The sequence below is a fragment of the Phyllobates terribilis genome, unplaced genomic scaffold (assembly GCF_046119375.1).
Source record: "Phyllobates terribilis strain yellow unplaced genomic scaffold, ASM4611937v1 Scaffold_13__5_contigs__length_258822181, whole genome shotgun sequence".
NCBI classification, from domain to species: Eukaryota; Metazoa; Chordata; class Amphibia; order Anura; family Dendrobatidae; genus Phyllobates; species Phyllobates terribilis.
Genome location: NW_027362773.1, coordinates 168,983,500 through 169,009,107, shown reverse-complemented (window position 1 = coordinate 169,009,107; position 25,608 = coordinate 168,983,500). Strand labels below are relative to the sequence as shown.

General features: G+C 51.6%; 1 protein-coding gene across 1 annotated transcript; it reads left to right on the top strand.

The window, feature by feature from the left end:
* The first annotated feature begins 9,979 nt into the window (after positions 1 to 9,979).
* On the top strand, positions 9,980 to 21,265 carry CUNH11orf58 (chromosome unknown C11orf58 homolog). Its single transcript, XM_073659051.1, has 5 exons — positions 9,980 to 10,136; positions 11,934 to 12,017; positions 13,289 to 13,349; positions 19,823 to 19,932; positions 20,739 to 21,265. The coding sequence occupies exons 1-5, from the start codon at positions 10,062 to 10,064 to the stop codon at positions 20,964 to 20,966; spliced, it is 558 nt and encodes a 185-aa protein (XP_073515152.1). The 5' UTR covers positions 9,980 to 10,061; the 3' UTR covers positions 20,967 to 21,265.
* Positions 21,266 to 25,608: the final 4,343 nt, after the last annotated feature.

The window sequence follows — 25,608 nt, the reverse complement described above, 5'->3', positions numbered from 1 at the left end:
TTTGGGGGAACCTGGAGGAGTGGATATACAGTGGGGGAACCTGGAGAACTGGATATACATTGGGGGCCACCTGGAGGACTGGATATACATTGGGGGACACCTGGAGGACTGGAGATACATTGGGGGGCACCTGGAGGACTGGAGATATATTGGGGGGAACCTGGAGGACTGGAGATACATTGGGGGAACCTGGTGGACAGGAGATACATTGGGGTCACCTGGAGGACTGGAGATACATTGAGGGAACTTGTAGGACTGGAGATACATTGAGGGAACTTGGAGGACTGGAGATACATTGGGGGCACCTGGAGGACTGGAGATACATTGGGGGAACCTGGAGGACTGGAGAAACATTGGGGGGCATCTGGAGGACTGGAGATACATTGGGGAACCTGGAGGACTGGAGATACATTGGGGGGGCACCTGGAGGACTGGAAATACATTGGGGAGCACCTGGAGGACTGGAAATACATTGAGGGAACTTGGAGGACTGGAGATACATTGAGGGAACTTGGAGGACTGGATATACACTGGGGGGCACCTGGAGGACTGGAGATACATTGGGGGGTACCTGGAGGACTGGAGATACATTGGGGGGAACCTGGAGGATGGGAGATACATTGGGGGAACGTGGAGGACTGGAGATACATTGGGGGCACCTGGAGGACTGGAGATAAATTGAGGGAACTTGGAGGACTGGTGATACATTGAGGGAACTTGGAGGACTGGAGATACATTGGGGGGCACCTGGAGGACTGGAAATACATTGGGGGGCACCTGGAGGACTGGAGATACATTGGGGGAACCTGGGGGACTGGAGATACATTGGGGGCACCTGCAGGACTGGAAATACATTGAGGGAACCGGGAGGACTGGATATACATTGGGGGAACCTGGAGGACTGCATATACATTGGGGGGCACCTGGAGGACTGGAGATACATTGGGGGGCACCTGGAGAACTGGAGATACATTGGGGGGCACCTGGATGACTGGAGATACATTGGGGGGCACCTGGAGGACTGGAGATACATTGGGGGAAACTGGAGGAATGGAGATACATTGGGGGGCACCTGGAGGACTGAATATACATTGGGGAACCTGGAGGACTGGATATACATTAGGGAAACCTGGAGGACTGGAGATACATTGAGGGGGCACCTGGAAGACTGGAAATACATTGGGGGGCACCTGGAGGACTGAAAATACATTGGGGGATCCTAGAGGACTGGATATACATTGGGCCCACCTGGAGGACTGGATATACATTGGGGGCACCTGGAGGACTGGATATACATTGGGGTAACCTGGAGGACTGGATATACATTGGGGGATCCTGGAGGACTGGATATACATTAGGGTAACCTGGAGGACTGGATATACATTGGGGGCACCTGGAGGACTGGATATACATTGGGGGAACCTGGAGGACTGGATATACATTGGGGTTACCTGGAGGACTGGATATACATTGGGGGAACCTGGAGGACTGGATATACATTGGGGGAATCTGGAGGACTGGAGCTACATTTGGGAACCTGGAGAACTGGAGATATATTGGGGGATCCTGGAGGACTGGATATACATTGGGCCCACCTGGAGGACTGGATATACATTGGGGGAACCTGGATGGACTGGATATACATTGGGGGCATCTGGAGGACTGGAAATACATTGAGGGAACCGGGAGGACAGGATATACATTGGGGGAACCTGGAGGACTGGATATACATTGGGGGGCACCTGGAGGACTAGAGATACATTGGGGGGCACCTGGAGGACTGGAGATACATTGGGGGGCACCTGGAGGACTGGAGATACATTGGGGGAAACTGGAGATACATTGGGGGGCACCTGGAGGACTGGCTATACATTGGGAAACCTGGAGGACTGGATATACATTTGGGGAACCTGGAGGACTGGAGATACATTGGGGGAACCTGGAGGACTGGAGATACATTGGGGGAACCTGGAGGACTGGAGATACATTGGGCCCACCTGGAGGACTGGACATACATTGGGGGGCACCTGGAGGACTGAAAATACATTGGGGATCCTAGAGGACTGGATATACATTGGGCCCACCTGGAGGACTGGAGATACATTGGGGGAAACTGGAGGAATGGAGATACATTGGGGGGCACCTGGAGGACTGAATATAAATTGGGGAACCTGGAGGACTGGATATACATTGGGGGAACCTGGAGAACTGGAGATACATTGGGGGAACCTGGAGGACTAGAGATACATTGGGGGGCACTTGGAGGACTGGAGATACATTGGGGGGAACGTGGAGGACTGTAGATACATTGGGGAGGCACCTGGAGGACTGGAAATACATTTGGGGAACCTGAAGGACTGGAGATACATTGGGGGCACCTGCAGGACTGGAAATACATTGAGGGAACCGGGAGGACTGGATATACATTGGGGGAACCTGGAGGACTGGATATACATTGGGGGGCACCTGGAGGACTGGAGATACATTGGGGGGCACCTGGAGGACTGGAGATACATTGGGGGGCACCTGGAGGACTGGAGATACATTGGGGGAAACTGGAGGAATGGAGATACATTGGGGGGCACCTGGAGGACAGGAGATACATTGGGGGGCACCTGGTGGACTGGAGATTCATTGGGGGAACCTAGAGGACTGGAGATACATTGGGGAACCTGGAGGACTGGAGATACATTGGGGGGGGGCACCTGGAGGACTGGAAATACATTGGGTGGCACCTGGAGGACTGGAAATACATTGAGGGAACTTGGAGGACTGGAGATACATTGAGGGAACTTGGAGGACTGGATATACATTGGGGGGCACCTGGAGGACTGGAGATACATTGGGGGGCACCTGGAGGACTGGAGATACATTGGGGGGAACCTGGAGGACGAGAGATACATTGGGGGAACGTGGAGGACTGGAGATACATTGGGGGCACCTGGAGGACTGGAGATAATTTGAGGGAACTTGGAGGACTGGTGATACATTGAGGGAACTTGGAGGACTGGAGATACATTGGGGGGCACCTGGAGGACTGGAAATACATTGGGGGGAACCTGGAGGACTGGAGATACATTGGGGGAACCTGGAGGACTGGAGATACATTGGGGGCACCTGCAGGACTGGAAATACATTGAGGGTACCGGGAGGACTGGATATACATTGGGGGAACCTGGAGGACTGCATATACATTGGGGGCACCTGGAGGACTGGAGATACATTGGGGGGCACCTGTAGGACTGGAGATACATTGGGGGGCACCTGGAGGACTGGAGATACATTGGGGGGCACCTGGAGGACTGGAGATACATTGGGGGAAACTGGAGGACTGGAGATACATTGGGGGGCACCTGGAGGACTGAATATACATTGGGGAACCTGGAGGACTGGATATACATTGGGGGAATCTGGAGGACTGGAGATACATTGGGGGAACCTGGAGGACTAGAGATACATTGGGGGGCACCTGGAGGACTGGAGATACATTGGGGGAACGTGGAGGACTGTAGATACATTGGGGAGGCACCTGGAGGACTGGAAATACATTGGGGGGCTCCTGGAGGACTGGAGATACATTTGGGGAACCAGGAGGACAGGAGATACATTGGGGGCACCTGCAGGACTGGAAATACATTGAGGGAATCGGGAGGACTGGATATACATTGGGGGAACCTAGAGGACTGGATATACATTGGGGGGCACCTGGAGGACTGGAGATACATTGGGGGGCACCTGGAGGACTGGAGATACATTGGGGGCACCTGGAGGACTGGAGATACATTGGGGGAAACTGGAGGAATGGAGATACATTGGGGGGCACCTGGAGGACAGGAGATACATTGGGGGGCACCTGGTGGACTGGAGATTCATTGGGGGAACCTGGAGGACTGGAGATACATTGAGGGGGCACCTGGAAGACTGGAAATACATTGGGGGGCACCTGGAGGACTGAAAATACATTGGGGATCCTAGAGGACTGGATATACATTGGGCCCACCTGGAGGACTGGATATACATTGGGGGCACCTGGAGGACTGGATATACATTGGGGTAACCTGGAGGACTGGATATACATTGGGGGCACCTGGAGGACTGGATATACATTGGGCCCACCTGGAGGACTGGATATACATTAGGGCCACCTGGAGGACTTTATATAGATTGGAGGAACCTTGAGGACTGGATATACATTGGGGGCACCTGGAGGACTGGATATACATTGGGGGAACCTGGAGGACTGGATATACATTGGGGTTACCTGGAGGACTGGATATACATTGGGGGAACCTGGAGGACTGGATATACATTGGGGGAATCTGGAGGACTGGAGCTATATTTGGGAACCTGGAGAACTGGAGATATATTGGGGGATCCTGGAGGACTGGATATACATTGGGCCCACCTGGAGGACTGGATATACATTGGGGGAACCTGGATGGACTGGATATACATTGGGGGCATGGGGAGGACTGGAAATAAATTGAGGGAACCGGGAGGACAGGATCTACATTGGGGGAACCTGGAGGACTGGATATACATTGGGGGGCACCTGGAGGACTAGAGATACATTGGGGGGCACCTGGAGGACTGGAGATACATTGGGGGGCACCAGGAGGACTGGAGATACATTGGGGGAAACTGGAGATACATTGGGGGGCACCTGGAGGACTGGCTATACATTGGGAAACCTGGAGGACTGGATATACATTGGGGGAACCTGGAGGACTGCAGATACATTGGAGGAACCTGGAGGACTGGAGATACATTGGGCCCACCTGGAGGACTGGACATACATTGGGGGGAACATTGAGGACTGTAGATACATTGGGGGGGCACCTGGAGGACTGGAAATTCATTGGGGGGCACCTGGAGGACTGGAGATACATTGGGGGGCACCTGGAGGACTGGAGATACATTGGGGGAAACTGGAGGAATGGAGATACACTGGGGGGCACCTGGAGGACTGAATATACATTGGGGAACCTGGAGGACTGGATATACATTGGGGGAACCTGGAGAACTGGAGATACATTGGGGGAACCTGGAGGACTAGAGATACATTGGGGGGCACCTGGAGGACTGGAGATACATTGGGGGGAACGTGGAGGACTGTAGATACATTGGGGAGGCACCTGGAGGACTGGAAATACATTGGGGGGCACCTGGAGGACTGGAGATACATTTGGGGAACCTGAAGGACTGGAGATACATTGGGGGCACCTGCAGGACTGGAAATACATTGAGGGAACCGCGAGGACTGGATATACATTGGGGGAACCTGGAGGACTGGATATACATTGGGGGGCACCTGGAGGACTGGAGATACATTGGGGGGCACCTAGAGGACTGGAGATACATTGGGGGGCACCTGGAGGACTGGAGATACATTGGGGGAAACTGGTGGAATGGAGATACATTGGGGGGCACCTGGAGGACAGGAGATACATTGGGGGGCACCTGGTGGACTGGAGATTCATTGGGGGAACCTGGAGGACTGGAGATACATTGAGGGGGCACCTGGAAGACTGGAAATACATTGGGGGGGCACCTGGAGGACTGAAAATACTTTGGGGGATCCTAGAGGACTGGATATACATTGGGCCCACCTGGAGGACTGGATATACATTGGGGGCACCTGGAGGACTGGATATACATTGGGGTAACCTGGAGGACTGGATATACATTGGGGGATCCTGGAGGACTGGATATACATTAGGGTAACCTGGAGGACTGGATATACATTGGGGGCACCTGGAGGACTGGATATACATTGGGGTAACCTGGAGGACTGGAGATACATTGGGGGATCCTGGAGGACTGGATATACATTGGGCCCACCTGTAGGACTGGATGTACATTGGGGGAACCTGGATGGACTGGATATACATTGGGGGCACCTGGAGCACTGGATGTACATTGGGGGAACCTGGTTGAACTGGATATACATTGGGGGCACCTGGAGGACTCGAGATACATTGGGGGGCACCTGGAGGACTGGAGAAACATTGGGGTAACCTGGAGGACTGGAGATACATTGGGGGATCCTGGAGGACTGGATATACATTGGGCCCACCTGGAGGACTTGATGTACTTTGGGGGAACGTGGATGGACTGGATATACATTGGGGGCACCTGGAGGACTGGATATACATTGGGGTAACCTGGAGGACTGGAGATACATTGGGGGATCCTGGAGGACTGGATATACATTGGGCCCAGCTGGAGGACTGGATGTACATTGGGGGAACCTGGATGGACTGGATATAAATTGGGCCCACCTGGAGGACTGGATGTACATTGGGGGAACCTGTATGGACTGGATATACATTGGGGGCACCTGGAGGACTGGAGATACATTGGGGGCACCTGGAGGACTGGAGATATATTGGGGGGCACCAGGAGGACTGGAGATACATTGGGGGGCATCTGGAGGACTGGAAATACATTGGGGGGAACCTGGGGGACTGGAGATACATTGGGGGGGCACCTGGAGGACTAGAAATACATTGGGGGGCACCTGGAGGATTGAAAATACATTGGGGGAACCTGGAGGACTGGATATACATTGGGCCCACCTGGAGGTCTGTATATACATTGGGGGCACCTGGAGGACAGGATATACATTGGGGGATCCTGGAGGACTGGATATACATTGGGCCCATCTGGAGGACTGGATATACATTGAGGGAACCTGGATGGACTGGATATACATTGGGGGAACCTGGAGGACTGGATATACATTGGGGCCAGCTGGAGGACTTGATATACATTGGGGGAATCTGGAGGACTGGAGATACATTCTGGGAATCTGGAGGACTGGATATACATTTGGGGGAACCTGGAGGAGTTGATATACATTGGGGCCACCTGGATGACTGGATATACATTGGGGGCCACCTGGAGGACTGGATATACATTGGGGGACACCTGGAGGACTGGAGATACATTGGGGGGCACCTGGAGGACTGTAGATACATTGGGGGGAACCTGGAGGACTGGAGATACATTGGGGGCACCTGGAGGACTGGAGATACATTGAGGGAACTTGGAGGACTGGAGATACATTGGGGGGCACCTGGAGGACTGGAAATACATTGGGGGAACCTGGAGGACTGGAGATACATTGGGGGGCATCTGGAGGACTGGAGGTACATTGGGGAACCTGGAGGACTGGAGATACATTGGGGAGGGGCACCTGGAGGACTGGAAATACATTGGGGGGCACCTGGAGGACTGGAAATACATTGAGGGTACTTGGAGGACTGGATATACATTGGGGGGCACCTGGAGGACTGGAGATACATTGGGGGGCACCTGGAGGACTGGAGATACATTGGGGGGAACCTGGAGGACTGGAGATACATTGGGGCAACCTGGAGGACTGGAGATAAATTGAGGGAACTTGGAGGACTGGAGATACATTGAGGGAACTTGGAGGACTGGAGATACATTGGGGGGCACCTGGAGAACTGGATATACATTGGAGTAACCTGGAGGACTGGATATACATTGGGGAATCCAGGAGGACTGGATATACATTGGGGTAACCTGGAGGACTGGATATACATTGGGGGCACCTGGAGGACTGGATATACATTGGGGTAACCTGGAGGACTGGAGATACATTGGGGGATCCTGGAGGACTGGATATACATTGGGCCCACCTGGAGGACTGGATGTACATTGGGGGAACCTGGATGGACTGGATATACATTGGGGGAACCTGGAGGACTGGATATACATTTGGGGGAACCTGGATGGACTGGATATACATTGGGGGCACCTGGAGGACTGGATATTCATTGGGCCCAGCAGGAGGACTGGATGTACACTGGGGGAACCTGGATGGACTGGATATACATTGGGGGAACCTGGAGGACTGGATATACATTGGGGGAACCTGGATGGACTGGATGTACATTGGGGCCACCTGGAGGACTGGATATACATTGGGGGCACCTAGAGGACTGGATGTACATTGGGGGAACCTGGATGGACTGGATATACATTGGGGGAACCTGGATGGACTGGATGTACATTGGGGCCACCTGGAGGACTGGATATACATTGGGGGCACCTAGAGGACTGGATGTACATTGGGGGAACCTGGATGGACTGGATATACATTGGGGGCACCTGGAGGACTGGATATACATTGGGGGGCACCTGGAGGACTGGAGATACATTGGGGGGCACCTGGAGGACTGGAGATACATTGGGGGGCACCTGGAGGACTGGAGATACATTGGGGTAACCTGGAGGACTGGAGATACATTGGGGGATCCTGGAGGACTGGATATACATTGGGCCCACCTGGAGGACTGGATGTACATTGGGGGAACCTGGATGGACTGGATATACCTTGGGGGCACCTGGAGGACTGGAGATACATTGGGGGGCACCTGGAGGACTGGATATACATTGGGGGCACCTGGAGGACTGGATATACATTGGGGTATCCTGGAGGACTGGAGATACATTGGGGGATCCTGGAGGACTGGATATACATTGGGCCCACCTGGAGGACTGGATGTACATTGGGGGAACGTGGATGGACTGGATATACATTGGGCCCACCTGGAGGACTGGATGTACATTGGGGGAACCTGGATATACATTGGGGGCACCTGGAGGACTGGAGATACATTGGGGGGCATCTGGAGGACTGGAAATAAATTGGGGGGAACCTGGGGGACTGGAGATACATTGGGGGCACCTGGAGGACTGGATATACACTGGGGTAACCTGGAGGACTGGATATACATTGGGGGATCCTGGAGGATTGGATATACATTGGGCCCATCTGGAGGACTGGATATACATTGGGGGAACCTGGATGGACTGGATATACATTGGGGGAACCTGGAGGACTGGATATTCATTGGGGACACCTGGAGGACTTGATATACATTGGTGGCACCTGGAGGATTGGAGATACATTGGGGAGCATCTGGAGGACTGGAAATACATTTGGGGGAACCTGGGGGACTGGAGATACATTGGGGGGCACCTGGAGGACTGGAGATACATTGGGGGGCACCTGGAGGATTGAAAATACATTGGGGGAATCTGGAGGACTGGATATACATTGGGGGATCCTGGAGGACTGGATATATATTGGGCCCATCTGGAGGACTGGATATACATTGGGGGAACCTGGATGGACTGGATATACATTGGGAGAACCTGGAGGACTGGATATACATTGGGGGAATCTGGAGGACTGGAGATACATTGGGGGAATCTGGAGGACTGGAGATACATTTGCGGAACCTGAAGGACTGGAGATACATTGGGTTAACCTGGAGGACTGGATATACATTGGGGGAATTTGGAGGACTGGAGATACATTTGCGGAACCTGGAGGACTGGAGATACATTGGGTTAACCTGGATGGACTTGATATACATTGGGGGATCCTGGAGGACTGGATATACACTGGGGCCACCTGGAGGACTGGATATACATTGGGGGCACCTGGAGGACTGGATATACAACGGGGGAACCTGGAGATACATTGGAGGAACCTGGAGGACTGGAGATACATCGGGGGAACCTGTAGGACTGGAGATACATTGGGGGCACCTGGAGGACTGGAGATACATCGGGGGAACCTGGAGGACTGGAGATACATTGGGGGCACCTGGAGGACTGGAGATACATTGGGGGCCACCTGGAGGACTGGATATACATTGGGGGAACCTGGAGGACTGGAAATACATTTGGGGCCACCTGGAGGACTGGATATACATTGGGGGCACCTGAAGGACTGGAGATACATTGGGGGGGCACCTGGAAATACATTGGGGGGCACCTGGAGGAATGAAAATACATTGGGGGGCGACTGGAGATACATTGGGGGGCACCTGCAGGACTGGATACTGCTCTTTTTTCTGTAACCATCTAGCTCAGTCAGTGTGTGATAACTACACATGCGCGCAGTGAAGGATGATGGGAGATGTAGTATTGGCGGTGACAGGAAGCACGTGACCAGTTGTGTACAGTTCCGAATCCCGGCATCCCTTGCGTGGATACGGAAATCTCGAAGAATCTGAGCGATGAGCCGCCAAGCGAAGGGCGGAGATCAACATCGGCGGGGCCACAAGAGAGGGAAGCAGAGCCCGGACAGCGAGGTGAGGGGCCTGGGGAGGCTAAGAGGGGGACAGCGAGGTGAGGGGCCTGGGGAGGCTAAGAGGGGGACAGCGAGGTGAGGGGCCTGGGGAGGCTAAGAGGGGGACAGCGAGGTGAGGGGCCTGGGGAGGCTAAGAGGGGGACAGGGAGGTGAGGGGCCTGGGGAGGCTAAGAGGGGGACAGCGAGGTGAGGGGCCTGGGGAGACAGCGAGGTGAGGGGCCTGGGGAGGCTAAGAGGGGGACAGCGAGGTGAGGGGCCTGGGGAGGCTAAGAGGGGGACAGCGAGGTGAGTGGGACAGGGAGGTGAGGGGCCTGGGGAGGCTAAGAGGGGGACAGCGAGGTGAGGGGCCTGGGGAGACAGCGAGGTGAGGGGCGAGGGGGGCAAGGAGGGGGACTGGGACGTGAGGGGCCTGGGGAGACAGTGAGGTGAGGGGTCTGGGGAGGCTGCGAGGGGGACAGCGAGGTGAGGGGCCTGGGGAGACAGCGAGGTGAGGGGCGAGGGGGGCAAGGAGGGGGACTGGGACGTGAGGGGCCTGGGGAGACAGTGAGGTGAGGGGTCTGGGGAGGCTGCGAGGGGGACAGCGAGGTGAGGGGTGATGGGGGGCAAGGAGGGGGACAGGGAGGTGAGGGGCGAGGGGGGCAAGGAGGAGGACAGGGAGGTGAGGGGCGAGGGGGGCAAGGAGGGGGACAGCGAGGTGAGGGGCGAGGGGGGCAAGGAGAGGGACAGCGAGGTGAGGGGTCTGGGGAGACAGCGAGGTGAGGGGTCTGGGGAGACAGCGAGGTGAGGGGTCTGGGGAGACAGCGAGGTGAGGGGCCTGGGGAGACAGCGAGGTGAGGGGCGAGGGGGACAGGGAGGTGAGGGGGGCAAGGAGGGGGACAGAGAGGTGAGGGGCCTGGGGAGACAGGGAGGTGAGGGGCGAGGGGGACAGGGAGTTGAGGGGACTTTGGAGACAGCGAGGGGGACCGCGAGTTGAGGGGCCTGGGGAGACAGCGAGGGGGACAGCGAGGTGAGGGGCCTGGGGAGACAGGGAGGTGAGAGGCCTGGGGAGACAGCGAGGGGGACAGGGAGGTGAGAGGCCTGGGGAGACAGCGAGGGAGACAGGGAGGTGAGAGGCCTGAGGAGACAGCGAGGTGGGCAGGGAGGTGAGGGGCCTGGGGAGACAGCGAGGGGGACAGGGAGGTGAGGGGCCTGGGGAGACAGCGAGGGGGACAGGGAGGTGAGGCGCTTGGGGAGACAGCGAGGGGGAGAGGGAGGTGAGGGGCCTGGGAAGACAGCGAGGGGGACAGGGAGGTGAGGGGCCTGGGGAGACAGCGAGGGGGACAGGGAGGTGAGGGGCCTTTGGAGACAGCGAGGTGAGGGGCCTGGGGAGACAGCGAGGGGGACAGGAAGGTGAGGGGCCTTTGTAGACAGCGAGATGAGGGGACTGGGGAGACAGCGAGGGGGACAGGAAGGTGAGGGGCCTGGGGAGACAGCGAGGCGAGGGGCCCCTCGGGAAGACAGCGAGGCGAGGGGCCCCTCGGGAAGACAGCGAGGCGAGGGGCCCCTCGGGAAGACAGCGAGGCGAGGAGCCTGGGGGGACAGGGGGGCGAGGGGCCTGGGGAGACTGCGAGGCGAGGGGCCTGGGGACAGGAGGGTGAGGGGGGCAGGGAGGCGAGGGGCCTGGGGGACAGTGCTCCAAACCCCGCCTCTTTTGCTCTCCTCTCGCTTTCTCCTTCTTTATGGTGGTTGGGCCTATTCTCCGGTTGTCAGTATATTTGTGCTCGGTTGTCAGGCTCAGTTGTGGTTTCCTTATTTCCAGGCCGGTGGCAGCAGCTGGGAGGGGGCGGATTTCGGCAATGAGGAACGAAAGCAGAAATTCCTGCGGCTCATGGGGGCCGGAAAGGTGAGATAACTGGAGAAGGACGAATGGTGGACACCGCAGAGCTCCTCCATGACCCGGACTCAGAGGGGACTTTATGGAAATGTTAGTTTGAGGTCGCAGTCACACCCTCAGTATTTGGTCAGTATTTCACATCAGTATTTATTACCAGGAGAGGAACAATCAGGGCGAAATTAGAATAGAAGCTCGTAATCACTTCTGTATTTATCACCCACTGCTGGTTACAAATACTGAACGTGTGAACGTGGCCTTAAAGGAGTTTTCTGTTTTTAATTTTCTATCCACAAATGGCTTCTCCAGTGTAGAAATAAGAAACTGGTCTGTACTTGCCCCCTTAGGTCCAGCACTGCCCCTCCCCCACTAGAGGTGACCTCACAATGACAGCGCAGGTAACCGCCAATCATAGGCCTGGGCTGTGCCCCCCCTATCCCCCAGGGTCCAGCACTACCCGTCCCCCACTAGAGGTGACCTCACAACGACAGTGCAGATAACCACAGCATCTCTCTGTCTGCGGACAGTTTTCTACCCTTTCTCGCGGCTCCTGGATTTAGGCTACGAGTCCTGGCTTATTGGCTGGATCACTTTCGCCTTTTGTCATGTGACTTGTCCATTGCAAATCTTAATTTGTAGATTTTTGTTAATAAAGAATATTCCGTGATTTTTCTCTGTGGATGAGCCGCTCTGGTGAGTGAGAGACCACATCCTTCCGAGCCAGAGAGCAGAGCTCCCCAGACTGCTGGACTAGGGGGACACCCCCATCGCTCAGTGACCCCGAAGGTCCATAGGATTGGGGTGCAAAGGAAATCTGAGGGCGCGTTTGTTTATGGGGACTTTATCAGAGCCGTTGACAAATCTGGAGGACCCTGGTTTTCTGCCCAGTGAGTGGCTAGTCTTATGATTGCTTTTGGTGCGGTTTCCCCCTGCCGCGCTGGGGCTGGCGATACGCTCCGCTGGGGCTGGCGATACGCTCCGCTGCCGCGCTGGGGCTGGCAACAGGTAGCAGGAGACTGGGACTTTTCCAGGGCAGATTCTCGAGGGTCTGTGGCTGAGGAACGTCGGGGGGGTTTCACATTCTTAAGAGTATTAAACCCTTTTTTACACGGGAGAATCTTGAGTAGTGGAGAGGGCACAAAGAGTGAATGCCCCCATGGCAGAACCCTGTAAATAAGCTTGCCTGATTATGGGAAGATGTGTGGGGTCTCTGACGGATGCAGGGCCTGATGTTTCCCGTTCATTATTTCACATTAAGTGATTTTTTTATTTTTTTTTTCTAGAAAGAACACACGGGGCGTCTTGTGATCGGAGACCACAAATCCACGTCACACTTCCGGTCAGGTAAGGAGTCGTGAAGGGGCGATTTACGGCCTGACACCCCCCGTCGTACAGATCTGCCGGCTTTCAAGGGCTGTGAGTCGTCTGTTGTAGTTGAACCCCGGGCTGTGGAATCGGTGAGCCGAACCTCTGACTCTGCGACGCTGACTCCTACTGAGCATGTGCATAAAGTGCAGCCCTGGTCACTACTGAGCGTGTGCATAAAGTGCAGCCCCGGTCACTACTGAGCATGTGCATAAAGTGCAGCCCCGGTCACTACTGAGCATGTGCATAAAGTGCAGCCCCGGTGACTACTGAGCGTGTACATAAAGTGCAGCCCCGGTCACTACTGAGCGTGTGCATAAAGTGCAGCCCCGGTCACTACTGAGCGTGTGCATAAAGTGCAGCACTGGTCACTACTGAGCGTGTACATAAAGTGCAGCCCCGGTCACTACTGAGCGTGTACATAAAGTGCAGCCCCGGTCACTACTGAGCATGTACATAAAGTGCAGCACTGGTCACTACTGAGCGTGTACATAAAGTGCAGCCCCGGTCACTACTGAGCATGCACATAAAGTGCAGCACTGGTCACTACTGAGCGTGTACATAAAGTGCAGCCCCGGTCACTACTGAGCGTGTACATAAAGTGCAGCCCCGGTCACTACTGAGCATGTACATAAAGTGCAGCACTGGTCACTACTGAGCGTGTACATAAAGTGCAGCCCCGGTCACTACTGAGCATGTACATAAAGTGCAGCCCCGGTCACTACTGAGCATGCACATAAAGTGCAGCACTGGTCACTACTGAGCGTGTCCATAAAGTGCAGCCCCGGTCACTACTGAGCGTGTACATAAAGTGCAGCCCCGGTCACTACTGAGCATGTACATAAAGTGCAGCCCCGGTCACTACTGAGCGTGTACATAAAGTGCAGCACCGGTCACTACTGAGCGTGTACATAAAGTGCAGCACTGGTCACTACTGAGCGTGTCCATAAAGTGCAGCCTCGGTCACTACTGAGCGTGTCCATAAAGTGCAGCCCCGGTCACTACTGAGCGTGTCCATAAAGTGCAGCCCCGGTCACTACTGAGCGTGTACATAAAGTGCAGCCCCGGTCACTACTGAGCATGTACATAAAGTGCAGCACTGGTCACTACTGAGCGTGTACATAAAGAGCAGCCTCGGTCACTACTGAGCGTGTACATAAAGTGCAGCCCCGGTCACTACTGAGCATGTACATAAAGTGCAGCCCCGGTCACTACTGAGCATGTACATAAAGTGCAGCCTCGGTCACTACTGAGCATGTACATAAAGTGCAGCCTCGGTCACTACTGAGCGTGTACATAAAGTGCAGCCCCGGTCACTACTGAGCGTGTACATAAAGTGCAGCCTCGGTCACTACTGAGCGTGTACATAAAGTGCAGCCTCGGTCACTACTGAGCGTGTACATAAAGTGCAGCCTCGGTCACTACTGAGCGTGTACATAAAGTGCAGCCTCGGTCACTACTGAGCGTGTACATAAAGTGCAGCCCCGGTCACTACTGAGCATGTACATAAAGTGCAGCACTGGTCACTACTGAGCATGTACATAAAGTGCAGCCTCGGTCACTACTGAGCATGTACATAAAGTGCAGCCCCGGTCACTACTGAGCGTGTACATAAAGTGCAGCACTGGTCACTACTGAGCATGTACATAAAGTGCAGCCTCGGTCACTACTGAGCGTGTACATAAAGTGCAGCCCCGGTCACTACTGAGCGTGTACATAAAGTGCAGCCTCGGTCACTACTGAGCGTGTACATAAAGTGCAGCCTCGGTCACTACTGAGCGTGTACATAAAGTGCAGCCTCGGTCACTACTGAGCGTGTACATAAAGTGCAGCCTCGGTCACTACTGAGCGTGTACATAAAGTGCAGCCTCGGTCACTACTGAGCGTGTACATAAAGTGCAGCCTCGGTCACTACTGAGCATGTACATAAAGTGCAGCACTGGTCACTACTGAGCATGTACATAAAGTGCAGCCCCGGTCACTACTGAGCATGTACATAAAGTGCAGCCTCGGTCACTACTGAGCGTGTACATAAAGTGCAGCCCCGGTCACTACTGAGCATGTACATAAAGTGCAGCCCCGGTCACTACTGAGCGTGTCCATAAAGTGCAGCCCCGGTCACTACTGAGCGTGTACATAAAGTGCAGCACAGATTCATCTCAACTAAAAGCCGAGATCCTGAGCTCAGTAACAGAACAGACATTTATAGGACATTTCATAACTTTCCCAAATTATTATAGAAACATTTCCAGCACATCCTGCATCGTACTACTGCCCCCAATGTATTAGATATTATACTACCGCGCCCAATGTATTAGATATTATACTACCGCGCCCAATGTATTAGATATTATACTACCGCCCCCAATGTATTAGATATTATACTACCGCCCCCAATGTATTATATATTATACTACCGCCTCCAATGTATTATATATTATACTACCGCCCCCAATGTATTATATATTATACTACCGCCCCCAATGTATTATATATTATACTACTGCCTCCAATGTATTATATATTATACTACTGCCCCCAATGTATTATATATTATACTACTGCCCCCAATGTATTAGATATTATACTACTGCCCCCAATGTATTATATATTATACTACCGCGCCCAATGTATTAGATATTATACTACCGCCCCCAATGTATTAGATATTATACTACCGCCCCCAATGTATTAGATATTATACTACCGCGCCCAATGTATTAGATATTATACTACCGCCCCCAATGTATTAGATATTATACTACCGCGCCCAATGTATTAGATATTATACTACCGCGCCCAATGTATTAGATATTATACTACTGCCCCCAATGTATTAGATATTATACTACTGCCCCCAATGTATTATATATTATACTACCGCCCCCAATGTATTATATATTGTACTACCGCCCCCAATGTATTATATATTATACTACCGCCCCCAATGTATTAGATATTATACTACCGCGCCCAATGTATTAGATATTATACTACTGCCCCCAATGTATTATATATTATACTACCGCCCCCAATGTATTATATATTGTACTACCGCCCCCAATGTATTAGATATTATACTACCGCCCCCAATGTATTATATATTATACTACCGCGCCCAATGTATTAGATATTATACTACTGCCCCCAATGTATTAGATATTATACTACCGCCCCCAATGTATTATATATTATACTACCGCCCCCAATGTATTAGATATTATACTACTGCCCCCAATGTATTATATATTATACTACCGCCCCCAATGTATTATATATTGTACTACCGCCCCCAATGTATTATATATTGTACTACCGCCCCCAATGTATTATATATTGTACTACCGCCCCCAATGTATTATATATTGTACTACCGCCCCCAATGTATTATATATTATACTACCGCCCCCAATGTATTATATATTATACTACCGCCCCCAATGTATTAGATATTATACTACCGCGCCCAATGTATTAGATATTATACTACTGCCCCCAATGTATTATATATTATACTACCGCCCCCAATGTATTATATATTATACTACCGCCCCCAATGTATTAGATATTATACTACCGCCCCCAATGTATTAGATATTATACTACTGCCCCCAATGTATTATATATTATACTACCGCCCCCAATGTATTATATATTGTACTACCGCCCCCAATGTATTATATATTGTACTACCGCCCCCAATGTATTATATATTATACTACCGCCCCCAATGTATTATATATTATACTACCGCCCCCAATGTATTAGATATTATACTACTGCCCCCAATGTATTATATATTATACTACTGCCCCCAATGTATTATATATTATACTACCGCCCCCAATGTATTATATATTATACTACCGCCCCCAATGTATTATATATTATACTACCGCCCCCAATGTATTATATATTATACTACTGCCCCCAATGTATTATATATTATACTACTGCCCCCAATGTATTATATATTATACTACCGCCCCCAATGTATTATATATTGTACTACCGCCCCCAATGTATTATATATTATACTACCGCCCCCAATGTATTAGATATTATACTACCGCGCCCAATGTATTAGATATTATACTACTGCCCCCAATGTATTAGATATTATACTACCGCGCCCAATGTATTAGATATTATACTACTGCCCCCAATGTATTAGATATTATACTACCGCCCCCAATGTATTAGATATTATACTACCGCGCCCAATGTATTAGATATTATACTACCGCGCCCAATGTATTAGATATTATACTACTGCCCCCAATGTATTATATATTATACTACCGCGCCCAATGTATTATATATTATACTACCGCCCCCAATGTATTATATATTATACTACCGCCCCCAATGTATTAGATATTATACTACCGCGCCCAATGTATTAGATATTATACTACTGCCCCCAATGTATTATATATTATACTACCGCGCCCAATGTATTAGATATTATACTACTGCCCCCAATGTATTATATATTATACTACCGCCCCCAATGTATTATATATTATACTACCGCCCCCAATGTATTATATATTATACTACCGCCCCCAATGTATTAGATATTATACTACTGCCCCCAATGTATTATATATTATACTACTGCCCCCAATGTATTATATATTATACTACCGCCCCCAATGTATTATATATTATACTACTGCCCCCAATGTATTATATATTATACTACTGCCCCCAATGTATTATATATTATACTACCGCCCCCAATGTATTATATATTGTACTACCGCCCCCAATGTATTATATATTATACTACCGCCCCCAATGTATTAGATATTATACTACCGCGCCCAATGTATTAGATATTATACTACTGCCCCCAATGTATTAGATATTATACTACCGCCCCCAATGTATTATATATTATACTACCGCCCCCAATGTATTATATATTATACTACTGCCCCCAATGTATTAGATATTATACTACTGCCCCCAATGTATTATATATTATACTACTGCCCCCAATGTATTATATATTATACTACCGCCCCCAATGTATTATATATTATACTACCGCCCCCAATGTATTATATATTATACTACCGCCCCCAATGTATTATATATTATACTACCGCCCCCAATGTATTATATATTATACTACTGCCCCCAATGTATTATATATTATACTACCGCCCCCAATGTATTATATATTATACTACTGCCCCCAATGTATTATATATTATACTACTGCCCCCAATGTATTATATATTATACCGTCTTCGCAGCCCTGGTTGAACCTTCATCTGCGTCTATCGGACACAACTTGGTATTAGAATTAGTGTTTGGGGTCTTCCCGCCACCTCTTGTCTTTGTGTTCCCGGGTGTCACACAGCAGATTTACCTCTGACCTTACTCCCCTCTTGCTCTCGGAGGGGCATCTGCAGCTGGGGCAGGGATTCTGCAGACCACACTCATGAGGTGGTTAAAGACCCTTCTACAGCTTGTGGACATATCCGGAGAGCGCCCTCTGTGCAGCCTCCATGGTTCTGCGGCTTCCTGCAGAGCTGGTGGTTTCCTCATCTGGCTCCTTCATCAGGGGTTTGTGCTGTGGTGCATTAACACCTGACGACCCAAGGCCTTAAAGGGAGTCTTTGATCGTCCTTCTGAGTTGTCTATACGGCCGCAGGTCATAGGAAGCTAAACAAAATGACACCTTGAGATCTGCTATCCGATGTCTTATTCCAGAGAAATCCATATTTCTGATATGTAAATGAGCTGCTATGGGCGAGGCATGGATCTTCCCAAGACTCCGCCTCCACCACTAATTGTTAATGACAGGGGACAGTAGAACTGAACTTAGTCTCCTTACAAATACATTTGCTGCAGCTCTCACAGCTCTGCTGTGTAGTCCTGGCTCCTGTGCGATGGGTATAATCACACACAGCTCTGCAGTGAGATCAGGAGAGCAGAGAGCGGCCATCACTCTGGTAACACCCCTTGTCATTTACAATAAGCTCTGAAGGCGGACACTCAAGGAGATCTATGCCCCGCCCATAGATCTGAACAACTCATTTACATAGAAGGAAAACATGGGTTTCTCTGGAATGAGACGTCAGATCGCAGATATCAGGTGTCCTGTTATTCGTCTTCCTATGACCTGCGGCCGTATAGACGGCTCAGGAGGACGATCACTGACATTCCCCTTTAAATGACTGCCGATCAGCGTTAGTTTAATAACCTGGACCCATGTGCACAGACAGTCAGTAAGCAGTAGACTGTCACTGTTCTCGGCAGCACACAGCGGTTACACAAGACAATGTGCTGCCGAGAACGATGAATTCAACACTTTCACCTGACAGTCGAGAGTTTTTTTACACTGCACATGTACAGAGGCGAGCTTTCCTAGGACCGCAGACTGTCCGGTATCAATGTCTGCACGATATGATGGTGAGAATCTCCTGCTCCCACAGGAGACGAGGACCGCAAAATGAACGATGAGCTGGAGCATCAGTTCCAGCAGAGCATGGACAGCACAACGTCGGGGCGAAACCGGCGGCACTGCGGCCTCGGGTTCAGTGAGGTAAGTGCCTGCAGTCTGCAGCGAAAAGCCCCCCACCCTCCCTGTGTGTGTTTGTGCCCCCCCCAATCCCCACCTCCCCGTGTGTGTGTGCGTGCGGCCCCCCACCTCCCCGTGTGTGTGTGTGTGTGCGTGCGGCCCCCCACCTCCCCGTGTGTGTGTGTGTGTGCGTGCGGCCCCCCACCTCCCCGTGTGTGTGTGTGTGCGTGCGGCCCCCCACCTCCCCGTGTGTGTGTGTGTGCGTGCGGCCCCCCACCTCCCCGTGTGTGTGTGTGCATGCGGCCCCCCACCTCCCCGTGTGTGTGTGTGTGTGTGCATGCGGCCCCCCACCTCCCCGTGTGTGTGTGTGTGCATGCGGCCCCCCACCTCCCCGTGTGTGTGTGTGTGTGCATGCGGCCCCCCACCTCCCCGTGTGTGTGTGTGTGTGTGTGTGTGTGTGTGTGTGCGGCCCCCCACCTCCCCGTGTGTGTGTGTGTGCGTGCGGCCCCCCACTTCCCCGTGTGTGTGTGTGTGTGTGTGTGTGTGTGTGTGTGTGTGTGTGTGTGTGTGTGCGGCCCCCCACCTCCCCGTGTGGTGTGTGTGTGTGTGGCCCCCCACTTCCCCGTGTGTGTGTGTGGGGCCCGGGGGGCGTGGCGAGCCTGGGCGTTCTTCCGATATAAGCTGAAGCCAGAGAGTGGGGTTCCACCATTTAACTCTACATATCCCCTGTGTCGGGGGTCCGGTCATCAGTAACTTTGGCCTTTCCCTCAGTTTGTCCATTTTCTTGTATTTTTCTTTATACATCATTGATCATTATTTTATCTCCGTAGCCCCCCAGTTCTGAAGAAAAGCTGACTTCTCCTCCAGAAAGCCCCCCTAAGGAAGACAAACAGCTGGATTTGGGTGCCAGTGACAGCGCCAGTGACCCTGAGACTGGAGCAGCAACGGAGACCACTGACCACAGCGCCCCCGACAGACAAAGCAGTAACCACAGCGCCAACGAGAAGAAGCCCAAGTGCAACTACAAAATGCAGTTTGTGAAGTCCAGCGGATTCTGACCCCATTTATCTGGTCGCAGCTGAGACATTAGAAGGTAATACCGGTCACATGTGTGACGGACACTGGACTGGACGTCCTGAGCCCGGAGCCCCGGGGCCGGACCCTTCTATCCGCCCCCGGCCCCCAACACTCCGGTGTCACTGGCAATGGTGGTGGCGCTGCTCGGCCTCGGATCTGCTCCCTGCGGCATGGAAGGATTTAGGGCATTTTTATACTTTTCTTCTGTGATAACGACATCTTGTTCATCTGGAGAACTTTATGGTGGAATAAACCTGGAATGAGGCTGAACCATGGTGGTGTCTGTGCCAGACGTGGAACGGGGCCCGGCCTGCAGCCGTCTGTCCTGTCAGGGCCATCACATTCTGGTGACATCCGCCGTGGATCTTCTAGAAGTCTTAAAATGAGCCTTCAGTTACTAATGCACAGACACCATCCCTGCCGCCCTGGCTCCCAAACATGTGGCTCTTCCCCTGTGGCCCCTGCAGTCACATGGGGCTACTGGGAGAGGCTGAGCCTCTGGTCCCAGCAGTGATGAGGTCGGGGAGACGTGGCTGAGACTTTACTCCCATCTCAGGCTCAGGTGAAGCAGCGGGGTCCGGGGGTCTGTGCATTAGTAGCCACGTACACGCTGTTTTTGGGTTAGTGATGGTCGCCCCGCTCCTCCAGACAGACTCTTTATAATCTGACCGCAGGGGATGCCTTGTGTGAGGTCATTTATCTGCTGACTCTTATCAGCGTTTTCTGCGGCGCTGCTGATTGTCATCTCCGTCAATTTCCTGCGGCGCTGTCACGCAAGGTGTGGGAAAGACTTAGTGCAACACAGAGGGGAAAGTGAGCCCAGACGCTAAGGAAAGGGGGGAGTGGAGACCTCCTAGTCTGGCCTAGTGTCACCCTATCTCAACTATCGACCCTATATTGGCTCTTCACCAATCGCAGCACGCGTTCCTTGCCCTGTCTTTCCCGGGCGTAAGACTGAGGCTAGGGATGGGAGGAGATGAGCACTAGTCGATCTCCACTGAACTCTAAAGACAAAAAGGAAGGACAAACGGGAAATCGCTTAGCTTTTAGACGACTCCGGACAAATGCGCACACGTCCTCAAACACCAGAGAGGAGGAAGTACTGCTCTTGCTGAAGGCTCACAAGGAGTAATGAATATTGCTGTCGCCTCCCTGTGTGTGCACAGCAGGTATTTATACACCCAGACCAGGGAGTTAATTAGCCAAAGGAAGGTAGCCGCTAGGTCCTAGAGACAGCCTCTAAGAAGATGTCTGTAATGCCAAACGTAGAGATCTGCAACCAACCGCAGGATGACTGTCACCTCTGACACACTTGTGACAGTACTCCGCCTCTACGAATGGCCTCCGGACACTCAGGACCAGGTTTCTCAGGATTAGAGGTGTGGAATGAGCGAACTAATCTGGGAGCGTTCACCTCTGATGCAGAAACCCACATCCTCTCCTCTTGACCATAACCCCTCCAGTGCACCAAGTACCGTAGAGAACGACGTTGGAGGCGAGAATCTACAATCCTCGAAATCTGGAACTCCAGATTACCATCAACCATTACTGGGGGCGGCGGTAGAGGTGAGGACTCAAGAGGTTCTACATATTTTTTAAGTAAGGACCTATGGAACATGTGGACTTTAAGGGCCTGAGGTAGCTCAAGACGAAACGCTGCTGAGTTAATGACGGAGGTTATTTTATAGGGACCAATAAACCTAGGTCCCAGGTTCCAAGAAGGAACCTTCAGTCTTATATTCCTGGTAGACAACCACACAAAGTCATTCACACTCATGTCCGGACCTGGCAAGCGTTTCCTGTCAGCCATACGTTTATACCTGTCTCCCATGATCTTTAAATTACATAGAACCCCCCGCCACACCGAGGAGAGCGACGAAGCAAATTGTTCCTCCTCAGGAACTCCTGAAGTTCCTCCCCCACTAAAGGTACCAAACTGTGGGTGGTAACCGTATGCACCGAAGAACGGTGACCTGATAGTGGATTCTTGACGATGATTATTAATGGCAAATTCTGCCAGCGGTAAGTAGGATGCCCAATCCTGATTTTCGGAGACGAAACACCTGAGGTAAGTCTCCAAGTTCTGATTGATGCGCTCAGTCTGTCCATTCGACTGAGGATGGAAGGCAGAGGAAAAGGACAGCTGCACCCCCAGTCAAGAGCAGAATACCTTCCAGAACTTGGAAACAAACTGGGTCCCCTGATCTGACACCACATCGGAGGGACCCCCGTGAAGCCTCACAATCTCATTTATAAATACCTGAGCAAGTGTCTTGGCATTGGGAAGTGCAGGAAGTGCGACAAAGTGAACCATTTTACTGAACCATTTTACTGAACCTATCTACAACCACCAAAACCACCATTTTGCCTGCAGATACCGGTAGGTCAGTAATAAAATCCATGGACAAGTGTGTCCATGGCCTGCTAGGGATAGGTAGTGGAAGAAGAGGATCAGACGGACGGGTGTGCGAAACCTTAGAATGCACGCAAATACTACAAGCAGATACGTGTTCAATCACATCCCGATGCAGCCCCGGCCACCAAAAACAACGAGAGGAGGTCCGTGGTGGCCTTACCACCTTGATGCCCAGCAAACACAGAGTTATGATGTTCCTTAATTATTTGCAGCGCAGATTAGATGGTGCAAATAACTTTCCTGAAGGGCAGGAGGCAGGGGCGTCCCCCTGTGACCCCCAACACCTCACCCTCCAGTTCAGGAAAAAGTGCCGAAATGACCACCCCTTTCTGTAATATCGGGGCAGGGTTCTCATGGTCACCACCACCAGGGAAGCTCCGGGACAAAGCATCAGCCTTGACATTTTTGACCCCTGGACAAAAAGTGACAAAACTGAACCTAGTAAAAAACAGGGATCATCTGGCTTGCCTAGGGTTGAGACGTTTAGCTGACTGGAGATATGACAGGTTCTTATGGTCAGTAATAACAGTAATGGGATGGACAGCCCCCTCCAACCAATGTCGCCATCCGAAAACCTGAAGATGACAACAAGTACCCCAAAAACTGCACCTCCTGAACAGCAAAAACACATTTTTCCAGTTTGGCATAAAGTTCGTTATCCCTTAATATCTGGAGCACCTGCTTAACATGCCCCCGATGTGTCTCAAAATCAGGTGAGTAAACCAAAATATCATCCAGATAGACCACCACAAACCTGCCCACCAAATGATGGAAAATGTAATTTATGAAGTGCTGGAATACCGCAGGTGCATTGATCAAACCAAAAGGCATAACCAGACTCTCGAAATGTCCTTCCGGGGTATTGAACACTGTTTTCCATTCATCCCCTTCTCTGATTCTAACCAGATTGTAGGCTCCCCTTAAATCCAACTTGGAGAATACCTTGGCTCCCACAACCTGGCTGAACAAATCAGGAATCAGAGGAAGAGGGTATGGATCACAGATGGTAATTTGATTTAATTCCCGGAAATCTAAACAGGGACGTAGACCGCCATCTTTTTTTCTTCACAAAGAAGAACCCTGCCGCCATGGGCAAAGATGAGGGTCTGATATACAAGATATTATAAAGGAGACAATGTACATATATGCATAAACAGTTATTAAAATAAAAGGGATAAGTAATAGCAAAACCTGCGCCACGAGGTGATGGTCTCAGATTCTGTGGGGGGACGGCTCCCCGGAAATTAAATGTGATTCTTCCACGCAGCGAGGAGTACATGCGTCTGACGTCCCGGGTAAGAATGAAGTAAAATGGCCGTTCTGTTTTTTTAGTAAGGGGCCAAAACTCTAGGAGACACCCATGTTGTTTACCTCACATGGGGGCTCGGTTTTGTGAACCCACCCAGCTGCATAAGACATAAAAATCCTTCAGATTTCATATCTTGGTATGGGGGGTCCCACATCCAAGATGGAGACATCATGTTTGCCTTCACCACTATTCATGAAGATGGATATCAAATATGATATCTCTATGACGCTCAGAACCCATTTCCCAGGTTCCTGGTGGTCTTCCAGCCACGAAAACCACACCATCACAATTGGAAAAAGGTGAACATCTCAAAAATGTGGTCCCTGTGTTTGTGACAGTCATAGGCATTATTAAACTCGACATTAAAAGTTTGTACAGTTAAACAATAGGATTGGAGGGAAAATCCAGGGTATACCAGTATGCTTGCTGACGTTTTATGGCGGTAATAAAAATTCCTTGGTTGAGGGGGAGCAAGAGTAGTTCTATGTAGCCTCTTCCAAATGAGCAGGAGGTGGAGATTTAAGACATCTCTCATTTTTAAAACTAGGACAAAAATAAATTTTGCCTGACACCTCCCCCTTTTTAGACTGCGCTATGGAGGTAGGACCTTCTGGTACTCCTCCAGGCGTATCTCTGGAGGTTCCCCTCGCCGGGACAACCCATCGGCATTGCCATGCTCGCTGCCTTTGCGGTGTTGAACGGTAAAGTCGTGCTGCTGGAGGGTGAGGCTCCAGCGTAACAACCTTCCGTTGGCACCGGACATGGTGTGCTGCCAACTCAGGGGGTTGTGGTCAGTCACGACAGTGAAGGGGCGCCCGTACAAGTAAGGCTGTAAGCGGTCGGGCCCATACAATGGCCAGGCACTCCTTCTCTATGGTGGTATAGGCCACTTCAGTCC